The 20,775-nt window shown below is 46.8% G+C and overlaps 1 protein-coding gene across 1 annotated transcript; it reads left to right on the top strand.

The window, feature by feature from the left end:
- The first annotated feature begins 8,595 nt into the window (after window positions 1-8,595).
- Window positions 8,596-19,431, top strand: LOC139050629 (uncharacterized). The gene is made up of 6 exons (XM_070527215.1): window positions 8,596-8,828; window positions 8,918-9,135; window positions 9,681-9,788; window positions 10,772-10,867; window positions 12,475-12,597; window positions 15,405-19,431. The coding sequence occupies exons 1-6, from the start codon at window positions 8,596-8,598 to the stop codon at window positions 15,707-15,709; spliced, it is 1,083 nt and encodes a 360-aa protein (XP_070383316.1). The 3' UTR covers window positions 15,710-19,431.
- Window positions 19,432-20,775: the final 1,344 nt, after the last annotated feature.

Here is a 20,775-nt window from a genome sequence, read left to right as displayed (position 1 = left end):
CACTATTCTTGGCCATATTGTATCACGAGACGGCGTTCTTCCGGATCCAGCCAAGCTCCGCGCTGTCACCGACTTTCCGCAACCAAACAAGTTAAAGGAGCTTCAAAGTTTCCTTGGTTTATGCTCATACTTCCGACGTATCATTCGAAATTTCGCTTCCATAAGTGCACCCCTGACAGCCCTTCTAAGTGGCGACAAAGAACTTTCCGCTTGGTTGCCCGCCTGTGATGACGCCTTCACGAAATTACGCCGCCTGGTAACCTCGCCACCTATTCTCCGCCACTTCGATCCTGCAGCGCCCACGGAGATCCACACCGATGCCAGCGGCGTCGGACTTGGCGCCGTACTCGCACAACGAAAAGCGGGCTTTGATGAATATGTCGTTGCCTACGCGAGCCGAACTCTGACAAAGGCTGAGGCTAATTACTCAGTTACAGAGAAAGAGTGTTTAGCCATTATTTGGGCCCTTGGAAAATTCCGTCCTTATTGGTATGGTCACCCTTTCGATGTCGTCACTGACCATCACGCCCTTTGTTGGCTGTCTACCCTTAAGGACCCATCTGGCCGACTTGCTCGCTGGGCCCTTAAGCTACAGGAGTACGACATCCGCGTCCTCTACCGTTCCGGCCGCAAACACACGGACGCTGACGCCCTTTCTCGCTCACCGGTCTCTTCTGACTGCGCTTGCCTATCCGCCCTTGAGCCCACAGTTCCATCTCATGCACTGCGCAACATGCCGTCGGAGCAGCGCAAGGATCCCTGGATCAGTGCTCTCATCAGCATCCTTTCTGATCCATCCACCTCTTCCCTATCTCGCGCTCTTCGCCGCCAGGCTACCCACTTCTGCATTCGCGACGGCCTTCTTTATCGTCGTAATTACCTCTCTGACGGTCGCAAGTGGCTTCTCGTGATACCCCGCCATCTCCGTGAACTTATCTGCGACGCTTTCCACGCAGACCCTCAGTGCGCACATGCCGGCCTCTTGAAGACCTATGCTCGACTACGCATCCGATTTTATTGGCGCGGCATCTATAACTACGTCAGAAAGTTCATTCGCTCCTGCGCTCAGTGCCAACGGCGAAAATTACCTCCCGGACAAGTCTGCCCGTCACAACCCCTTCTTTGTGGTTGGAATGCGCAACAGTTTGACGATACACACAGAAGAGACACACACCACAGAGCGCTACTTGCAACTATCGTTTTATTCCCTTGTCAGTGGAATAAATACAGGAAGATACTCAGGGGGGAGGGTGGTAGCGACAAAACAAACAAACAAACAAAAAACTAAAATAGTTTTGACAAATATTGCCATCTACCAATGCCAAGCCGGCTTTGTCATGCGATCGTTTTCGCTGCACTCATCACAAAAAACCCCGGATACGAAATTTCCGATTAGCGCTTGAGGAAATCTAATTCCTTTGCACTAAGGGAAACTGAGGGCGTGCTCACGCACATACAACCCAAACGCGCAATCTCAGCAGCTTCGATTATCTCCCGCGTTATTTGGCTGCCATCTTTGCTCACAATCTTACAATTCTTGAATAATGGCCGACATCCGCAATCTCTACAATGTATCCCAAGGTGTCCGGTGACTGTTCTTGAAACGTTATAATTATATTCCTTTAATCTTTCGTTTAAACATCGTCCAGTCTGACCGATGTACTTTCTGCCGCACTGAAGTGGAATGGAATATACCATTCCCTCAGCGCAGTCGACGAACTTCTTTCTGTGTTGTGTTTCACAACCTCGTTTCTGTGTGGCACCTGGGTTAACCTTTGCACACATGCTCAGGAATTTCTCCGGTGCGGAAAACACCACTTTTACCTCGCATCTTTTACCAATTTTCTTAACTCGGTGCGCGATCGAATGAATGTACGGCATCACCACTATTTTTCGTCGTGTGCTTGGACCCCAAGGCTCCTTCCCAGATAACGGAGCCCTGTTTCCGATTTCCTTGAACAAACATTGTGCCACAGATACTAATAGTTGTAAAGGATAACCTGCCTCCGTGAGCCTGCGCGTTTGCTCCCGAAAGCTGTCAGCAATGCTATGATGGCACGACTTTTGCAACGCGTTTCTGTAGCATGACTTAACTATGCCTCGTTTTACGATTTTGGAATGCGCAGATTCGAAGGGCAAAAGAGGCTTTTCGAAGGGCTAAGCCTCAACTGCAACCCACTTGTTTCCTGATGTAGATTCCGGAAATGGGCCGAGAAGGTCTAAGCCGACACGATGGAAGGGCTCGGCAGGGATGTCGAGCGGCTGCAGGTAACCAGCGGCAAACTGGGAAGGGTTTTTGCGTCTTTGGCAAAGTTCACAAGCGGCGACGTAACGTAGTACGGAACGGGCAAGGTCCGGCCAGAAAAAAACGGCGACGCACATGGTAATAGGTTCGAGATACACCGAGATATCCTGCCATTGGTGCGTCGTGGAGCTCTTCTAGAACGGTGGAGCGGAGATGTTTAGGTATTTCAAGTAGGAACTCAGAGCCGTCCGTATGATGGTTACGACGGTACAGAGTACCGTCGCGGAGGACGAAGAGGCCTAGAGTGGCGTCGGCCGGAGAGTGTTCAAAACGGTCGATGAGTGCTCTGATTTTGGCGTCACGAGGTTGCTCGTCGGCGAAATCAAGCAGCTGCCACACAGAGAATACACAAACAGCACTGGTAATATTGTAGGACTCAGAGTCGTCAACAGGGTAACGCGACAAGCTGTCAGCGTCTTGGTGCAGGCGGCCAGACTTGTAGACCACGGAATACAAAAATTCTTCTAGTCTCAAAGCCCATCGACCAAGCCGGCCTGTAGGATCTTTTAGGGATGAGAGCCAGCAGAGAGCATGATGGTCAGTGACTACGGAAAAAGGGCGACCGTAGAGGTAAGGACGGAACTTCGCAACCGCCCAGACTACAGCAAGGCATTCTCGTTCCGTAATGGAATAGTTGCGCTCCGATGGCGTGAGGAGGCGGCTCGCATAAGCAATAATGCGATCCTGGCCACGCTGACGCTGAGCTAAGACGGCACCTACGCCATGACCGCTGGCATCTGTACGCAATTCTGTAGGGGCATCAGGGTCGATGTGGGCGAGAATGGGTGGTGAGGAGAGAAGAGTGATGAAACGAGAGAAGGCGGAGGCTTCTGCTGCGCCCCACGAGAATTGTACGCCTTTCTTCAAAAGATTAGTGAGGGGTCTCGCAATTGCCGCAAAATCTTGAGCAAAGCGACGAAAGTACGAGCATAGCCCGGCAAAACTTCGGATGTCTGCGGCTGTCTTCGGAACCGGAAAGTCTCGGACAGCGCGAGTTTTGTCGGGATCAGGCTGCACTCCAGAAGCGCCAACATCATAGATGACGCCCAGGGACTCGAAGAAGGTTCAATGATGTTTTATCTAGCATTTTGTTTCATTCGTTTTGAATTACTTGGCGTTCCGACGCAGAAACTCGATACGGTTGTCGGTGAATAGGCGTAGCATCGCCAGTAAGAATCTAAAGCTTGACCGCGAGCGTGTGGCCTAAAGGGCGATCATCGAAGTCGAAAATATCTCGGTAGGGCGATAACACTTGGCAAAGCTCTTCAGCCTGCGCAGAGGACAGGTCCGTCACAAGCATTTTGTTTATGTTGGGATCGGCACCCGAGGCTGGCGCGAGGGGCATGCTAAGCTCGCGAGAACCATCGGTCGATAACGCTGCCACGTATTGGTCGCCGGGACAATCAACGGTGGCAATGCGGTAGAATTTCCTTTGCCAAACCAAAATTACAGACAGGCATGCGAGTGCGGTTCCCAGTAATTTTAAGTATACTGTGAGGCACTGTAACGTCATACGTTATTGGAATGTCGGGCAGAGGAGTGACGAGGTACTCGCCATCAGGAACTGGTGGGAAAGACAATAGTTCAATGTAGGCTATTGACTTTGGCTGCAGGCAAAGAAAGCCGGTGAGGCGTAAGCGGCAGTGGAGTGCGTCAGAAGGGTCTGTCAGCATCGGGCAACTTAAGGCAAAGGGTACTGGAAGAGCAGTGAATTAGAGTAGAATGTGCGGAGAGAAAATGTAGGCCGAGAATGAGGTCGTGGGGGCGATGAACAATTGCGGGGAAGAGGAGAGGGTTGTGGCGGCCGGCGATGCTAACACGTGCCGTACACATGCCCATGATAGGCACAGCACCGCCATCCGCAACGCGGACCACGCGTGCCGACGCTGGTGTGAGGAGCTTGTTGAGTCGTCGTTGGAAGGCAGCACTCATATTAGAAAGATGTGCTCCTGTATCGATAAGTGCCGTGACAGGATAGCCGTCAACGTCAACGTCAAGAAGGTTTCGGTTCGTGGGTAACGTGGGCTGAGGATTTGAGGGCAGGGTCGACAATGCAGTTTCACCTCCAGAAGCTGCAGTGCCTAGTTTTCCGGTTGGATCCCGGAGGCGATGGGCGGCGAAGAGAAGCGACGGGGCTGGGGCGAACGAGACTGATGGCGCCGAGGTGAGGGTGAGCGGCTGTAGCGAAGGCTCGGAGCAGGTGCATCAGCGGCAGTGGATTCATGGCGGCTGGTATAGGGAACGGAAGGTCCAAAGGTGCGGGAATAGGCGGCGGTGTGTGGTCCGAGGAGGTGGTGGCCATCGGTTGCGGCCATGAAGAGCGACGTGGCCGATGCGAAAGCAGTGGAAGCAGATCGGCCGGCCATCAGGGGTACGCCAATCGGATGGGTTGCGGCGAGATGTGGCGGAAAAGGACTGGCGAGTTCGAGGAGGGCCGCTAGAGAACTGGGGAACGCTGGGTTGAGACGTGGAACACACGGAGTTCAGACCCCTGTTCTCAAAGATCCTGTCTGACGACGGCCTGAATCATAGCAATGGTGGTTGCTGGCGGATCGGGAGGCGTCGTGGAGAAAGCTGGCGAACAGGTGGCCTCGAGTTGGCGGTGAACAATACGGGTGACATCGTCACAGGTGGTGGTCTGACGTGGTCGACCCTCACATGTCGACGTAGCAGCAGTGTTGGGTAGCCGCGTGATGTTGTGTGTGAAACGGCGGCTCTTAGCTTCTTCAAGGCGACGGCATTCTTTGATGATGGCGTCGATAGTGGACACGTTGCCGAAAACAAGCAAATTGAAAGCGTCGTCGGCGATGCCTTTTAGAACAAGTGACACTTTATCTGCTTCGGACATAGCATCGTCCGGTTTGCGGCATAGAGCCAAGGCGTCGAGGATGTAGGAAACGTACGGCTCCGTAGATGACTGAACACGAGAAGCAAGAGCCTTTCTGGCGGCAGCCTTGCACCCAATGGGGTCGCCGAACAGTTCCCGTAGCTTCTCTTTGAAACTGTCGCATCTGGTTATGTCGTCATGCGATTGGTGCCACACTCGTGGGATGCCGCGAGTGTGGCAAAGATGACATTGGCGAGCATAATCGTAGGGTCTCACCTGTTAGCACTGGCGTGTCCATAGAGCTTGATCCAGTCGTCAACATCCCGTCCCTCCAGGCCAGAGAACACACCTGGGTCGCGATGTGGGGCGACCGTGACAATTGGAGCAGTGCGACAAGCCAAAGCCGTTGCAGAGGTGGGCGCGTCACCGGGAGGCATCGTGAGGAGCTCGGTGTGCCGACCACTTCGGAGTTTTGTAGGGAGGACGGGGATCGCTGCCCTCCAGCAGAATGTGGAAAGACACAGACACAAGAGGCTGTTTACAGGCTATTTACACTGGAGCCAGGCAGCCAGGCCGACACTCGCTCGCGCCAGGCGCACCGACCAACTTCATCGTCGTTCTCGCGGCGGCTCGTCTCTTGAGCATCGCCCGATGATATCATAATATATATATACATATATATATATATATATATATATATATATATATATATATATATATATATATATATATATATATATATATATATATATATATATATATATATATATATATATATATACCTGAATACATATGGAAATCTTCGGTCACAGGACACTGCCGAGACCGAACTTTCGGCGACACGAGGCATTTAACACTATAGCGTTGAAAACTACACGCCAGCGATCCTGGCCAAAGTTCACGACCTCTCAGGCGCCCTCTCAGTTTTATTGAGCACACCGTCATCGCTGGCGTGCCGTCGCATCATTGAAGCCACATGGGCGACGCATGTTTTTAGGGTCTGTTTAGGGTGTGAAGCGCTACGCGACTGACAGGCGGAGCGTTTAACTGCAAAAACGACGAAGCTGAGTGGTTTAGCCGTTAAGATCTGCTCACTTGCCCCTGTAGATGGGCGAGGTAAGAATCCTGCCTTCAGCAGTACGTATGAGCGATGCTCCACGGCCGCTCGGTGAAGAAGCACGCGATTTCATTTGCATCGAGCGCTTCCAGGCTCTGCACACAAACGACTGTGCATCTTATTGCATGCAGTAATTGGAACTGAATGGACAGTGAACTTTAAGCTACGAACAGCGGCGCTATTCCTTCGGTCTCATTTCGTGCGTCACAGGAGCGCGGCGCCCTAAGCGCAGCTCGAGGCGTTCCCTATCACGCCAGCGTTCTAGCGTTCTCAGACGCCTGGTAGCTGCCAGAGCCTTGTTCCGTTCCTTCGCCTCCTGCTCTAATTTAGCGTGCCAACCCCACGTGCTGCTGAATACCGTTCAAGGAGCTTCAGCGAAACACTAAAGCTTGTTGTCGTTTTCAATGCTTCACTTTTGAGAGAAACTGCTCTTTTTCGCGGCGAAGGCGTTAATATCGCCAGAAATACTCGAAAACCCCCGTTTTTGCCAGATTTATTGGTTTTCAGAAAACACTACATCACTGAAGAACTATGTGTTAAGGAAAAGTTGGGATACGGGCAATGTTGAGGCAATTTCGTGGAGTGTGCGCTAATTAGGCGTCAAGCAAAAACGGCTGAACCCTCGTTCTTGGCCTGCTTAGAGGCATAGAATGAAACGGTTAGAACACCGTCCCGCTCATTCCCTGGGAGGAATAAAAATTGGCAGTGGCTTAGCTCGGCTATGCCTGGATAGAAGTAGCGAAAGCTAAGGCAGACCATGGTTAGCCTTGGTTAATCTTGGTTGCAAATCCATGTTGGCCAGGTTGTCTAGCTATGTTGCGGCGTTTAGCCAGTCGTTCGGCGCGCTGTTCGTCTGTTTCGCGGGCGATTCGTTTCCTCTTCATCTCGTCCCGAGGTCGATTTCAGGCCTCCTCCTACTTATCCGAATTGTCACCGTCCATACTGCCGCCTCAACTGTGGTTGCGGCGCATGCGAGCTCTCCTTTTCAATCCTCCGACATGTTATCAGGCATGCGACGCAGCTGGCGAAGTGAGCGGAGTCGAGTGCAACCACGAGGAACGTGGTGTGACGTCATAGCACACGGCGGCGGAGGACAGGCGTGGCGCTGCGCAACGGCGGAGCACCTGTGGATCGGTGCTACTAGTGGCGCTTGCGCAGTAGTGACTAGGGAGCGAGAGAGAGAGAGAGAGAAATATCCGCGGCGAGGCGTGCGTTGTGACGTCATGTGTCTCCTCGGAGCACCGCCACGGTGAAATCGCAAGTTCGCAGCCAGTAAAGCTTTCGCTTTAAAAACACCAGAAGTTTTATACTTGAGGCTTACGGGGGACGCTATCGGTGACGTGGGCGGAACGTTTGAAGTGTGTAGGTCGTTCATGTGCTTTCCTAGAATTACTGAATACGCGTCGTCATCCAATTTTTATTCGTTCTACGATGCGTGAAGTTGGTTTTCCTGATCCCCTTGCATAACTACGCAGGCCCCATTGTTTATAATTCATCGTGGTAAAAAGCATCATTTAAGTACCGAAGGATAACTTTATTCTGTGTAACTTAATCAGTACCTTTCAGGAAGTTACGTATCCATGCGTTCCACAATGTCATATTGCCTTTTTCGGCAACGTTTCTCACATCCATAAATCTTCTGGACAAGACACTCCCTTCAAAAAAGAGTGTTTGTGTTGGTGGCTTTATTAAAAACGCTGGAAAAAATGACAGAACCTTCATTCTTTGCTGTCTTTCCATGCAGCTTAAAAGATTCGTAGCAGGTTTCTCTGCTGTTCTTAGTGATTTCAAAAAGCCGTTTGTGTATATGTGTAAAAAGAAAACTCAGTGCCCTTCCACCATGTACAGAAGGATAACCAGCGAAGCTGTGCATGTGGGCCCATTAATGGCGAACTGCACCTTCGCCGTGGGTCGTCCCGGCATTGAACTATCTTCGGCATTGGCCCACGTATGGCGAGTGCTTCACGGCTGCTTCACACCCGCCGCGAGTCGGCACGTCATCTTCGGTATCGGCCCACGTATGGGGAGCGCTTAACGCCTGGTTCCCCTCTGCTGCGGGTCCGCCCGGCATTATCGGGGGCGAGGAGCGACAAACTGCGCGTCTGCGTGTATGTCCGCGCATAATAGAGAGGTTTAGCTTGTCCGGAAAGCCGCCCCGTTAGCGTTGGGGCGTTTTACCGGGTGCGAACTGCGCATGCGCATGACTTTACCGGATACCGTATTGCGTTACCGGATTGCCGGATCCCGGTACCGTCCGCTCCGACCCAGGTGGCCAGATTTTTCTACACCGACGACCGAATAAGCCGAGTCAAGACAAGCCAAAAAAACAAAACAAAGAACTACAAAATGGCTGTCGCTCCCGGCGTTCGCTCGCGCAGGCGATTCTTGCCGAGCGATGATATTATCATTCTACAAGAAGTGTTGGCACACAACCCGTTTGAAGACCCCACGATGTGGGTGAAGATCACGGATATACTTCGCGAACTCACGCAAGTGGTTCGCAATATCCGCAGCGTGAGAGAACGGCTTGACCTTCTCCTCGCACAGTTCTTGAGCGACGACATCAAAAACAGGAAAAAGTAAGTGTTGCAGACGTTTATTACTCGTCGATATCCTAAGCTAACACGTTTCGGCCAAATTTTCTAAACGCGCCTGTTTGCTTTTCTAGATCAGGGACGGAGGAAGAGTACGAGGCTGTGCACAGGCTGCTACAGCAGGTTGCAGACCTGGCACGCGAGTGCAGTTACCGCCCGCCAAGGTCAGCGGTGCGGAGCCACCGCGGTACTAAAAACGCTGCTGCGAGCGCCGCACGGGCAAAGGAGCGCCAGCCCAGCACCCGCAAGACAGCTGCCGTTGACAGCTTCACTGCCTCGTCTACCGATTGTGGTAGGAAACTTGTTACTTCACTTTTTCTTTTATTCTTCTTTGGGGGAGGGGGGGGGGGGGGTGACGTGCATGAGTTGAGATGTTAGCACTTAACTTGATTGCTAAATACAATGCTTCATGCCCTTGTGCCATACCATATGTATTGCTATCTTTATTCATATCACACCTAAGATTGGTCGCTGTATGGCTTCCTGAAAGATTGCATTCAAGTATGCAAACCATGTTCATTTTATTTAGCCGTGTAGCTGCAGTTTTGAATCATGAGAGCCAAGTAATTACTGTAATTACCATAATAATAATGCCTCAAGCCTGCTATTTTTTATGGGACTGCATTTTAAAATGTGTAAATCATGTAGAACTGTGCTGCTGCTTCCTCTTGAAAGTGCAGTTTTCTCCCACAAATTCTTTAGGTAAACATTTCACCACACGCGCCTCCATATGACTGAACTGTTAGGAACCAGTACAAGGAACCTGCCCTAAGTGTTAGCAAAGCTACTGGTTTTGTTTTAAATTTCATGAAATTTTATGCTCTTTTCCATCTGTAGGGGAGAACAGCGACGCACACATATTCGTACCGGAGCCAGAAGAGGAGCCTGATGACCCGGGCAGGTGGGCCTCAAGCGGATGGCCTGCATCGCCTGAGCCATGTTCTCGTATGTAAAAGTACCTTATTCTCAGTGCATATGATGAAAGCTCAGTAAAATAGTGCTGCTTGTACTCGATTCTTCAAGTAATCTGTTACCTGTTGTCTTGAGGAAGACATTGTTAATGTGCTCATATAATAGGCGCCACTTCGTGGGTTTCTGCAGAACTCGTTTACTCTATCAGTATCCTGGTGCTTTGAATTCTCAATTAATTCTTCCTCATCTTGTCTTCTGGTTAGCTCAGTCAGTGGAGGAACTCTCCTGGAAAGGCATTAGTCCAAGATTGGATCCCAAGGCCAGGATTAATTTTCTTGGAACTGTGCAGCTTTCTTTAAAGAAAAAAAAAGGGAGGGGGGTGGGGTTTCCTAGTCGCTGTAGGCTACTTTCAGATGGATAACACAATTCTTTCCTTTCATGAAACTTCCCCCACATTGCTGATTTCCACAGAACAGTGCATTTGCTCATACTGTGTTCCGAGTTCGTTGGATAGCAGCATTTCTTGAAGCTAGTCTGGATAATCTCCAGACTGACTTTATGGCCTGCGCGTCGAAGGAACTCCATTAGCTCATGAATATTGTAAGCTTTTTCATGAATGTAGATAAAAATTTGATGCAATGAGTATGAGGCAATAGGTCATTTTGCATACCATTCCAGAAAATAAAGGGTGACCTATATTGAAATAAATACGGTAGTCCTGCATAAATAAGAAAATATTGCCAGACACTGCAATTATTAGCTGTCAGTCAGTAACATAAAACTGCTGATGTGAGTGGCAGATTTAGGACTTCTGAAATATCGGGGAACAATTTTTTTTAGACCCTTAAACATGCAGATAACATTAAAATGTTAAAACACTAAACCATAGAAACAAATAACATCAATTATATTCCTGAATCTATGGAAGCCACATAGAGAGTTTGATTGTACTGTGCAGATTTGTCAATGACCTGATTCATGTGCAAATCTTATACTCCATTTTTTTACACCTCAAGGGCAGCCGGCAAGTCCCAGTGACTGCACACGCGAAAACCCCGCACAGAGGTCACCAGTGGGCACAGATGGCAATGGCGGCCGTTTGCCATTGCAAGGTAACTATCTTATTCGTTTCACTCCCTCTTGCACCATAAATAAGGTATATACAGTATATATATACTGTATATACAACTGCTTGTATGTATATACAAGCAGTTGTGTATACAGACTCCCTAAGTGTCGTGAAAGCCTTGTTGTCAATCTGTAAGCTTAAAAATCCCGTACTTATTTAGCTCTGTTCCGAGCTGTGTAAAGCTTATCTTGCTAACCATCATATCATTATATGCTGTGTACACAGCCATAGGGGAATCAAGGGTAACGTTCTGGCGGACCAGATGGCCACATCAATCGCATCACATGCTGTTAATCCTACCGCTGCTGTCCCTGTCACAGACCCGAAGCCTTTCTTACGAAGGAAACTGCGAAACCACTGGCAATGCATGTGGAACATAGAAACAAATAATAAACTGCAGGTGATAAAGCCACAATTAGGTTCTTGGCCCTCTGCAACAAAAACACGATGAACAGATTTCCTATTCTGTCATCTCAGAATAGGACACACATTTGGGACCCATAATTTTATACTTTCTAGAAATGAACCTTCAACCTGTGGTAGATGCTGGGAGAGGGTGACCGTCCTCCACATCTTACTTGAGTGTCGGGAAGCCGAAGTTGAGAGAAAGAAACATTTTCCTCTGGCATAGCGCTATTGTATCCCGCTTCACCCGGCTATGGTTCTTGGCAAAGAACCGCATTTTAACGCCAAAGCAGTGCTCAGTTTCTTCAATGGTGTTGTGCTACATGTTATTAGTCCCGTACATTCGTAGTGCTCCCTCTCTTCAGAGGATGCCGCTGTGATAGCAGCATTGCATAACATGCCTCCAGGACCTTGTGTCTCAAGGGCTCTGGTGAGGCCATAGTGCTGTGGCCAGTATTTGATTCTGACATGCTTTGTATATCTTCATTTTCGTAATGTACTTTAAGGCTGATAGTACACGTCGTTAGCCATCGCCATAATCTTACTACATGTAGATTTTACAGCCTTTAGAGCGACTATTTTTTAGGCCCCTTTACAGCCACGTCACATCAACTTAATAGAATGTATCACTCCACTGCGAAATCACTAACACTGGCATGGCACTCTTTGGCCATACCTGGCCCTTGCGCCAATAAAAACCACACATTCATTCATTCATTTCCCTCTGGCACCACAGACACGCTGTATACATTGTGGTACTAGCAGTGCAGCCAGTAATAGTAAGGCCAGTATTTTACGCTTCAATAATATAACTGATTGGATGCTGCCAACTGCCTGCTTAACACATTCCGAATGCTTTCTGTCAGCACTTGCATAAATAATAATCAAGTGAGGCCACATTGGTAATGATGGTAGTTTTTAAACACACTATTGGTGTATGTCATATAACTGTACCCTTGCCTATAAAAGTATTGTCACACCTATATGGTCATACTGTTTGTAGTATGTACAATTCAGCAAAGCTGCATTAGTCCAGTGAATACTGCATGTCTGAAATTCAAGTGAAAAGCCAATTTTCCGCACGGCTTTACTGCAGTTAGTGCCAGTACTGCCTGATGTTACAGAATTCCTAAATGCACACTCAGGCAATATTAAGGTTAATTTTATTAAATTTTGCATTTTAAGAGCTTCCTGCAAATGCAACGGGCACCTGCCATGGGACCGTGCATGGCAACAGCAGCAACAGACCATTGCCACCTGCTGCCCCTGTACTAGCGACCCCTCGTGTACGAAGGACACCACTGAGAGGTAAATAACTTTCTTCACAAAGAACCTGGTGTCACAAGCGCTTGTCTGCATTACTGACCAAGTCTGGCAGTAGGGTGCAGTGGAATGCAGTGAAGGGCTTCGTGTTACGCTCATGTGTGTTTTGCGCACTGTTGTTACCACAGTCTTCGGTTCCGGTGGCCACTGCAAACTCGTCAGTTGGATTGGTGCATAGCGTAGGCTCGTGCATTGTGCAGTTCGGCACTTGTTTGCAGATAGTTGCATATTCCGACCATGGTTGAGCTTGTGGTTCTGCAGTGTTACACCGGGTTTGAACTGCGTGGTGCTTTCTTTTGCTTTCATTGTAGCAAGTGTGAAGTGTTATTCATGTATGAGTGTACAATTCTGAAAATTAGTGTGAATGCATTGAGGATTGGGCCAGTTCCATGACATGTCTGTTTGGTTTTCTGCATGCTGTGCAAGGAGCTGTCACTAAAAAAATTCGGAAGGAGAGCAGGACCGAGCCATGCAGCAAGCAAGGAACATAGAATCATCACGTAGTTAACTATTGCGACCTTAAGAGGAAGGTTTAGCTCAGGAGCTTCAATCTAAATCCACAGAAAATGAGATATCATTTTTATTAGCAACCATTGCACCGAATTTGATGAAATTTGTTTCATCTAAAAAAAAAAGGTTAAATCTAATGACTGCTGGTAGTAAATTTTTTATTTACGCTGTCAATTTTAAAAATAAAAATGGCTCAAAATCCAAAATTTTCTGAAAAGGTTACTGTGAAGTTTACGGCAATGTAGCACAGTAAAGAAAAATTATATAACTCTGTGAATTGCATCTAACTGTACATTTAAAGCGGACATAGTTGACATAGTATGCATGCTTCTGAAATAGACCACTAACATGTGAGTAGGACTTTCGCAATACTCTTATAAACAGTGTAGCAAATCCATGCACAATATAAGTTGATGTCGAATTTGTTTTGAATGCTGTAATGGGCATAGCTTACAGAACTGCGCATCTGTTCTTGGTGCAGAGCTACAAAGTTGTAAACTTCGTGCTTTTATTTTTTTACAAACTTACTAAGTTCTTGAAAAAAGATTCAGGCCTTAAATCATAGTTTCGCTTCCAACAGTCACTAGACTTTTTTTCTCTCAAGTGCAACAAATTTCATAAAAATTGGCCTAGTGGCCGATTGTAATACATGGTTTCAGTAAGCGTTTCTGCGTTCTGCGAACACGCTAAAACTTCTACTTTACATTTTTGGGTGAGCTAAACAGTAGTTACTGGCCCGATGTGGCTTCTGATGCATTCAAAAAGGGTAGTTGTATTTAGCATGCGACAGAAAGAGGGTGGTGGGGGTTTGTACACCCAGATCAGGCTGTTCTATTATTTTTTTCAGTACGGCCATTTATTTGTTTTTAATGGTACCTTGAACAATGTTGCACGTTGACCCCTTAATGAACTGTACACGAGGCATCAATGCATCTGTTGTGCAGGTGCCAGTATGTCGTGAATATGTGGCACGGGGTACCTGTCGGGCATTGTGACACTGTTCAGCGCTCGATAGTACCCGCAACGACGCCAGTCACCGGATGATTGCTTAGGGAACATATGAAGGAGAGATGCCCAAGGACTGGAAGATGGTTGGATGATACCCAACTCCAACATATGGTCGAATTCCTGTCGTGCCACCACCAGTTTCTCGGGCGACAATCGACATAGTCGAGCGTAAACCGGTGGTCCAGTAGTGGTGATGTGGTGAAACACATTGTGTATTACTGGGGATCCCACTTGGCGCTGGTGTGTCTGGTTAGAAAATTGGCTCAGTATGGAAGTGAAACGAAGAGGGCCTGCTGGCTTGATCAGCATAGGGCTGAGCAGCGTATGTCTTGAAGGCTTGCCTTTTACATCGCTTTGTGACACAGGGTCCTGTAACTTCCGCTTATGCACGTCGACTAACAGTCCGAAGTGGCGCAGAAAATCCTCCCTGAGAATGGCGAATTTCACGTCGGCTACTATGAAAATCCATTGTAGCATTCTCTGCAGGTCCAGACTGACAGTTAGGACCTGCCAGACTGACAGATGTGCGTTGCAGCAGTCAGTAACCTACTGGAGCAAAGCTGCGGTTCGCAACCGCTTTCTTGACGCTTGAAACTCATCGCTTTCGAAGGCTTGAAGAATCTGTTCATTTTCATGTACGTTCCCAACGTGCTCTGCTTCACGTTGTACTTGGTCATCATGTGCTGTCGCAATTCGCCGTTCTTCAAAGCCTGCAAAATTTCCACCTTAGTCGCCAAGTTGTTGGCTTCGTACTTCTCCTGCTTTGCCGGCGTTGCCATCACCGTAGCACAGGATGCTTGTGGCATGCAAAACATGGTCACAACGAAAAGAGACAACTCCGCAAGAAGAGATGATGCCGACTCGACAACACAAGGAAAAATGGCATCGAAGGCGCAGTGGAGCAAAGAAAGAAGACACTGATTGGCGACGCTGCGCTGCTTTACCACACTTTCATGTAGTGGCAACCGTCAGCATTTGTCTGAATTAAGCGGTGCGAGGCCGAATTCTGACAAATTAACGAAGGTTTGGGCCCATAGACTACCATGCACTTTGGCCGGGACCAATAGAGCCATCCGAATTACCCAAATTTCCAAATTAACAGGTGTCGCATTAATGAGCTTTTACTGTAGTGTCCCTCAGTACAAGACACACGTGTGTGTCCTTGTACTCAATGCTGCATTTGTCACCTTCAAAAAAGCACTGCTTGTGCTTCTAAGCATGAAGTTCAGAAACGTTTCATAACATTTCTTATGTCCCTTGTTTGATTTGTGCAGGCACACGAGGGCATAATGAAGCCACCCTGGCGTATCTGGAGGCCCGGTCAGACCAGGAAATGCAAATGCGCATGCTTGGTCATGAACTTGACCGGGAGAGACTGGCCCTCCAGATACGCCAGCACGACGACAAAATGCAGCTCCACATCCGCCAGCATGACGACAACGTGAGGCTGAGGGAGCAGGAGCTTGAGCTGCGAAAAACTGAGCTGGCTGCACTTCTTGAGGAAAGGCGGAGCAACCAAGTGTACCAGACTGCCCAGCTGGAGTTGATCAAAGCTTTAACGGAAAAGCTACAAAAATAGTGTTAATCGTACCTGATGCTCCAGTTTCTTGTTCAGTGCTCTTTTTTCTTTCTTTTCTTACTCTCAATTCACATGCATGACGCTCCCATTTCTTGTTCACTGCTCTTTTTCTTTCTTTTCTTAATCTCGGTACATACAGATCATGGTGCACTATTTTAAAACAATTAAATTAGGGGGTTTTACGTGCCAGAACCAATATTTGATAGTGAGGCACGCTGTAGTGTGGGACTCCCGAAAGTTGCACCACCTGGGATTTTTTAACGTGTACCTAAATTTAAGTACACAGTGTTTTCACTTTAGCGCACTGTTTTAGCATGCTCTGATGGGACAATGAAGGGTACACTACCTTGCACAAGTTGAAGTGTAGTATCTTTGCTGTGGAGTTTTTAAGCCATGAGAATGAATGCTCGGGTTTTGTGTTTAATTCTTGTGTTCCTGATCAGCCACACTGATTCTGCTTATTTAGCGATGATTTATTGAGTTGCCATAAGTGTTCAATGTATTGCTCATGCATAGAGGATGCCTTGTCTTCAGAATGCACGATGGCCCAATTTTTATTTAATATTTATTTTCTTTTTCTTTTGTTAGTCGGTTCGTACAGATCATGGTGCACTGCTTTAACTGGTTTAGTTTTAATAGAAATCGTTGATGCGCCGCTTTGTCAGACACTTTTGCATAATCTAAGAAAATGGCATCAGTTTGTTTGTTGGTGTCAAGTTAACATGCAAATCATGAATGAAAATGGACAGTTGTGTCTCGCATAAGAATCCCCTTTTGAAAGCCACGCTGGGATCAATTAAAAGTATTTTTATCGAGAAACGCCACGATATGAGAGTAAATGACATGCTGAATGATTTTGCACGGGACACTTAATGACAATCACCACCATCAATCAGCCTATTTGATGTCCAATACAGGACAAAGGCTTCTTACTGTGATCTCCAATGACCCCTGTCCTGTGCCAATAGATTCCAGCTATCACCTGCGAATTTCTTTTCATCACCCCACCTAGTCTTCTGCCGGCCTCGGCTGCGCTTTCTTTCTCTTGGTGCCCATTCTGTAACCCTAATGGTCCACCGATTACCTAACCAACTCATTATATGGCCTGCCCAACTCCATTTTTTGTCTTAATGCCAATTAGAGTATTGGCTACCCGTTCGCTCTCTTCCTGTCTCTTAACGTTACACCTAGCATTCTTCATTCCATAGCTCTTTGTGCGGTCCTTAACTTGTTTTTGAGCTTCTTTGTCAGTCTCAAGTTTCTGCTTCATATGTCAGCACTGGCAGAATGCACTGATTGTACACCTTTCTTTTTAATGATAATGGGAAGCTTCCAGTCAGTATCTGACAATGCGTGCTGAATGCGTTCCAGCCCATTTTTATTCTTCTATGAATTTCCTTCTCATGATCAGTGTCCCCTGAGTAATTGGCCTAGATTACCATACTCCTTCACAGACTCGAGAGGCTGACTGGCGATCCTGAACTCTTGTTCCCTTGCCCAACTATTTATGATCATCTTTGTCTTCTGCATATTAATCTTCAGCCCCACTCTTATACTTTCTCTGTTGAGGTCCTAAATCATTTCTTATAACTCGTCCCCAGTGTTCCTGAACGGGACAATGTCATCTGCAAATCGAAGGTTAACGAGATATTTACCATTGATCCTTGCTTCTAAGCCTTCCTACTTTAATAGCTTGAATACTTCTTCCAAGCATGCAGAAAATAGCAATGGAGACATTGTGTCTCCTTGTGTGACCCCACTCTTTATAGGTATCTTCCTACTTGTGTAGGATAAGGTAGCTGTGGAATCTCGGTAGATGTTTTCCAAGATATTTACATAAGCGGTCTGTACTCCTTGATTACGTAATGCGTCTACGACTGCTGGTATCTCTATGGGATCAAATGCCTTTTCTTAATCTATGAAAGCCATATAGAGAAGCCGATTGTGCTCTGCGGATTTAACGTAATTGATGACATGGATACGATCCAATGTAGAGTATCCTTTCATGGAACCTGCCTGTTCCCTTGGTTGACTGAAGTCCAGTGTTGCCCTTATTCAATTGGAGATTATCTTGGCGATTACAAAATACCGGAAGTAAGCTAATGAGCCCATAATGTGTCAATTCTTTAATGTCTTGTTTTGTGGATTAGTATAATATTGCCATTCCTCCAGTTCTCTGGGACCCTTGAAGTCCATAGACAGTCAGATAAAGGGCCGCTAGTTTTTCAAGCATTATGTCTCCTTTATCATTGGATTAAATCGACTGGTAGTCCATCTTCTGCCGCTTTTCCCTGTTTTATGTCTTGCAAAGGCCTTTTTAACTTCTAATGAGATAGGGCAGTACTTTAGTGGGCAATCTTCTTTTGCCAGATTTGAAGATAGGATCGACCTACTGCACTTTCCAATCATTTGGCATGTGACCTACAGACAGTGAATGATAAAAGGAAATACACAGATATGTAGTAATGGTATGTCTGGTGCCCTTTAACAGCTTGCAATTAATATTAATGGCGCTTGTCGGTGAAGAAAGATTAGTGTTATATAACAAAGATAAAATTTCATCATGAAATATTGTGATAGCAGGCATAGTAGACGGAGTTCTGGCCGGTGGCGTAGGCAAATATGTGCTAAAAACGATGTTGAAGGTGTTATCACATTCGAGATCTCCAGTGGTTTCTCCGAATTCGTTAGAGTGACAACATGATTCAATAGGGTTGACGACCTTCCAAAATTTCCTCGGTTTATCATTTAACAATTTTGTCAAATCGCAGTCGAAAACTTTGTGCTTATCATTGCGCAGGGCAATCGGGCGGGAATTCTCAGCAGTATAATACTACTGCCACGCATTAGATGAGGCTCTCAGCTTAGCAGCACAAAACAAGCGCTGCTTTTCTGCCTTCTTATCTCTTCAGTGCCTCAGTGTACCGTAGCTTTTGGTGGTTTTCATAGAAAATAAATTTCGGAATGAATTTGTTGGATGCTCACGTGTTGTTAAGGATGCCTAGTCTTCAGAATGCACGATGCCCCAATGTCTTGTTCAATTTTGTTTTCCGAGTCTCAATTCATACAGATCATGATGCAAACTTTGAGAATGCATGCACAGGGCAGCAAAGTGAACACTACCTTGCACAGGTTGAGGTACAATATCATTGCTGTGATGTTTTCAAGCCATGAGAATCAATAGCCACATTTTATGTTGAATTCACGTGTTCCTCGTCGACCACGCTATTGTAATTCTGCTTATTTAAAGATTATGAGTCATCGCAAGTTTTCAGTTCTTTGCTCACTTGTTGAGGATGCCTAGTCTTCGGAATGCACGATGCATCAATTTTTCATTCCCTGCTTATTTTTTTCCCCTATTTTCATAATCTCAGTTCACGCAGATCATGGTGCACTGCGTTAGAATGTTATGGCAGTCAAGTGCACAATGTGTTGCACAGGTTGAAGTACAATATCTTTGCTGTGATGTTTTTCAAGCCATGAGAATGAATAGTCACATTTTATGTTAAATTTTATGTTCATCAACTGTTATTCTGTTCTGTTATTCTGTAAACTGTTCTGTTTATTTAAGAATTGTTTATTGTGCCATGTGTTCAGTGCTTTGTCCATGCAAATCATGGTACAATTCTTTAGGCAGGGCAGTGAAGTGTACACTGCATTGCAGTTTGAAGTGCAATATTTTCACTGTTAATTACATCTCTATTAAAATATTTGTCTGAGTATTCTTGTCCGTTGTCGTGCTGCCATGTTGCCAGGAGGCTGTTTTCATGATATGCGAAGTCCATCTCTTGTTCTGTTTTTTCCCTTCATTTTGAGTTTGTACAACTACATGTAAAACACTAACTTGTAGTCCTTGCATGTCACAGATGTACTAACATGTGGGGCATGAACAAAGTAGCTCATTAGCAAAAGTCATGTTGGAATCAGTCGTTATATTTTCCTCTACAGATCAACATGTTACTATGCAGCCTTCTCTGTGTTAACACACGTGTGAACCTTAATTCTAATCAATTTCTGTGGACACAATACAAGCAACATACAACATTCAGAACTTTCTTGCTACTTTTGTGTTGCAGATTATGAATGTTTCAGTAACTTGCCGACATTCACTCACATAAATTCAATTTAGCTTTATTTTCATTTGAGACAAAGGTTTCCGGACCAAAAGCTGCTTTTTAGCAGCTTCACCAGGTCCAGAAACACAGGCAATGCACAAAACAAACGTCCAAAGAAAAGCCACACAGTAAACAGAGTAACACTAAAAAACATAACACGCAAAGGGTCTCATGCTATACATGCCGAAGTACATCATACACAAACAACAAAGAAAAAATTGTACATATTGTTACAGACTTAAAAGCAGTCAGACGTTATTTACAACTTAAGACGCGTGACGTGGAGCACGTCGGAGCGATGCTGAGCCACGGTTGGCTCAAGAGGGGTGATTTTGTACGTGACATCAGTTTCTTCATGCAAGACACGGTAAGAGCCAGAATAGCGTGAAAGTAACTTCTCAGAGAGGCCAATGCGTCGCGACGGCGACCAAAGGAGAACCAGGGTGCCCAGTGTGTAATGGACGTCACGATGGCGGGCGTCATATAAGAGCCGCTGATTGTCCTGCGACTCTACAAGTCGATGTCGGGCAATATGGCGTGCTTCTTGAGCTTTGAGTATGGCTTCACGGGCGTACTCGGACGTGGAATTCAGGCTAGCAGGCAGGATGGTGTCGAAAGATAGCGTAGGGTCGCGGCCAAACAAGAGGAAGAATGGACAGAAGCCGGCGGTATCATGGCGTGACAAATTATAGGCGAAGGTAACGAACGGCAGCGCAACGTCCCAGTCGCGATGGTCAGCGGATACATACATGGACAACATGTCAGTAAGGGTGCGGTTAAGGCGCTCGGTTATACCGTTCGTTTGTGGATGGTAAGCAGTAGCAAGTTTGTGTTTAGTCGCGCACAAGTGCAGAATGTCGTTGACAACTTTAGAAAGAAAGTAGCAGCCGCGGTAAGTGAGGAGCTGTCGAGGGGCGCCGTGGTGAAGGACAACATTCTCTAGGAGGAAGT

Source organism: Dermacentor albipictus, chromosome 10 (genome assembly GCF_038994185.2).
Source record: "Dermacentor albipictus isolate Rhodes 1998 colony chromosome 10, USDA_Dalb.pri_finalv2, whole genome shotgun sequence".
NCBI classification, from domain to species: domain Eukaryota; kingdom Metazoa; phylum Arthropoda; class Arachnida; order Ixodida; family Ixodidae; genus Dermacentor; species Dermacentor albipictus.
This window is presented reverse-complemented; position numbering and strand designations above follow the sequence as displayed.

What these genes read in the sequence shown, in the direction of transcription:
- LOC139050629 (XM_070527215.1), top strand. Translation starts at nt 8,596, where the DNA reads ATGGCTGTCGCTCCCGGCGTTCGCTCGCGCAGGCGATTCTTGCCGAGC. An exon ending in ATCGCCTGAGCCATGTTCTC is followed by an intron (nt 9,789 to 10,771) that starts GTATGTAAAAGT and finishes TTACACCTCAAG; the next exon opens with GGCAGCCGGCAAGTCCCAGT. An exon ending in ACGAAGGACACCACTGAGAG is followed by an intron (nt 12,598 to 15,404) that starts GTAAATAACTTT and finishes TGATTTGTGCAG; the next exon opens with GCACACGAGGGCATAATGAA.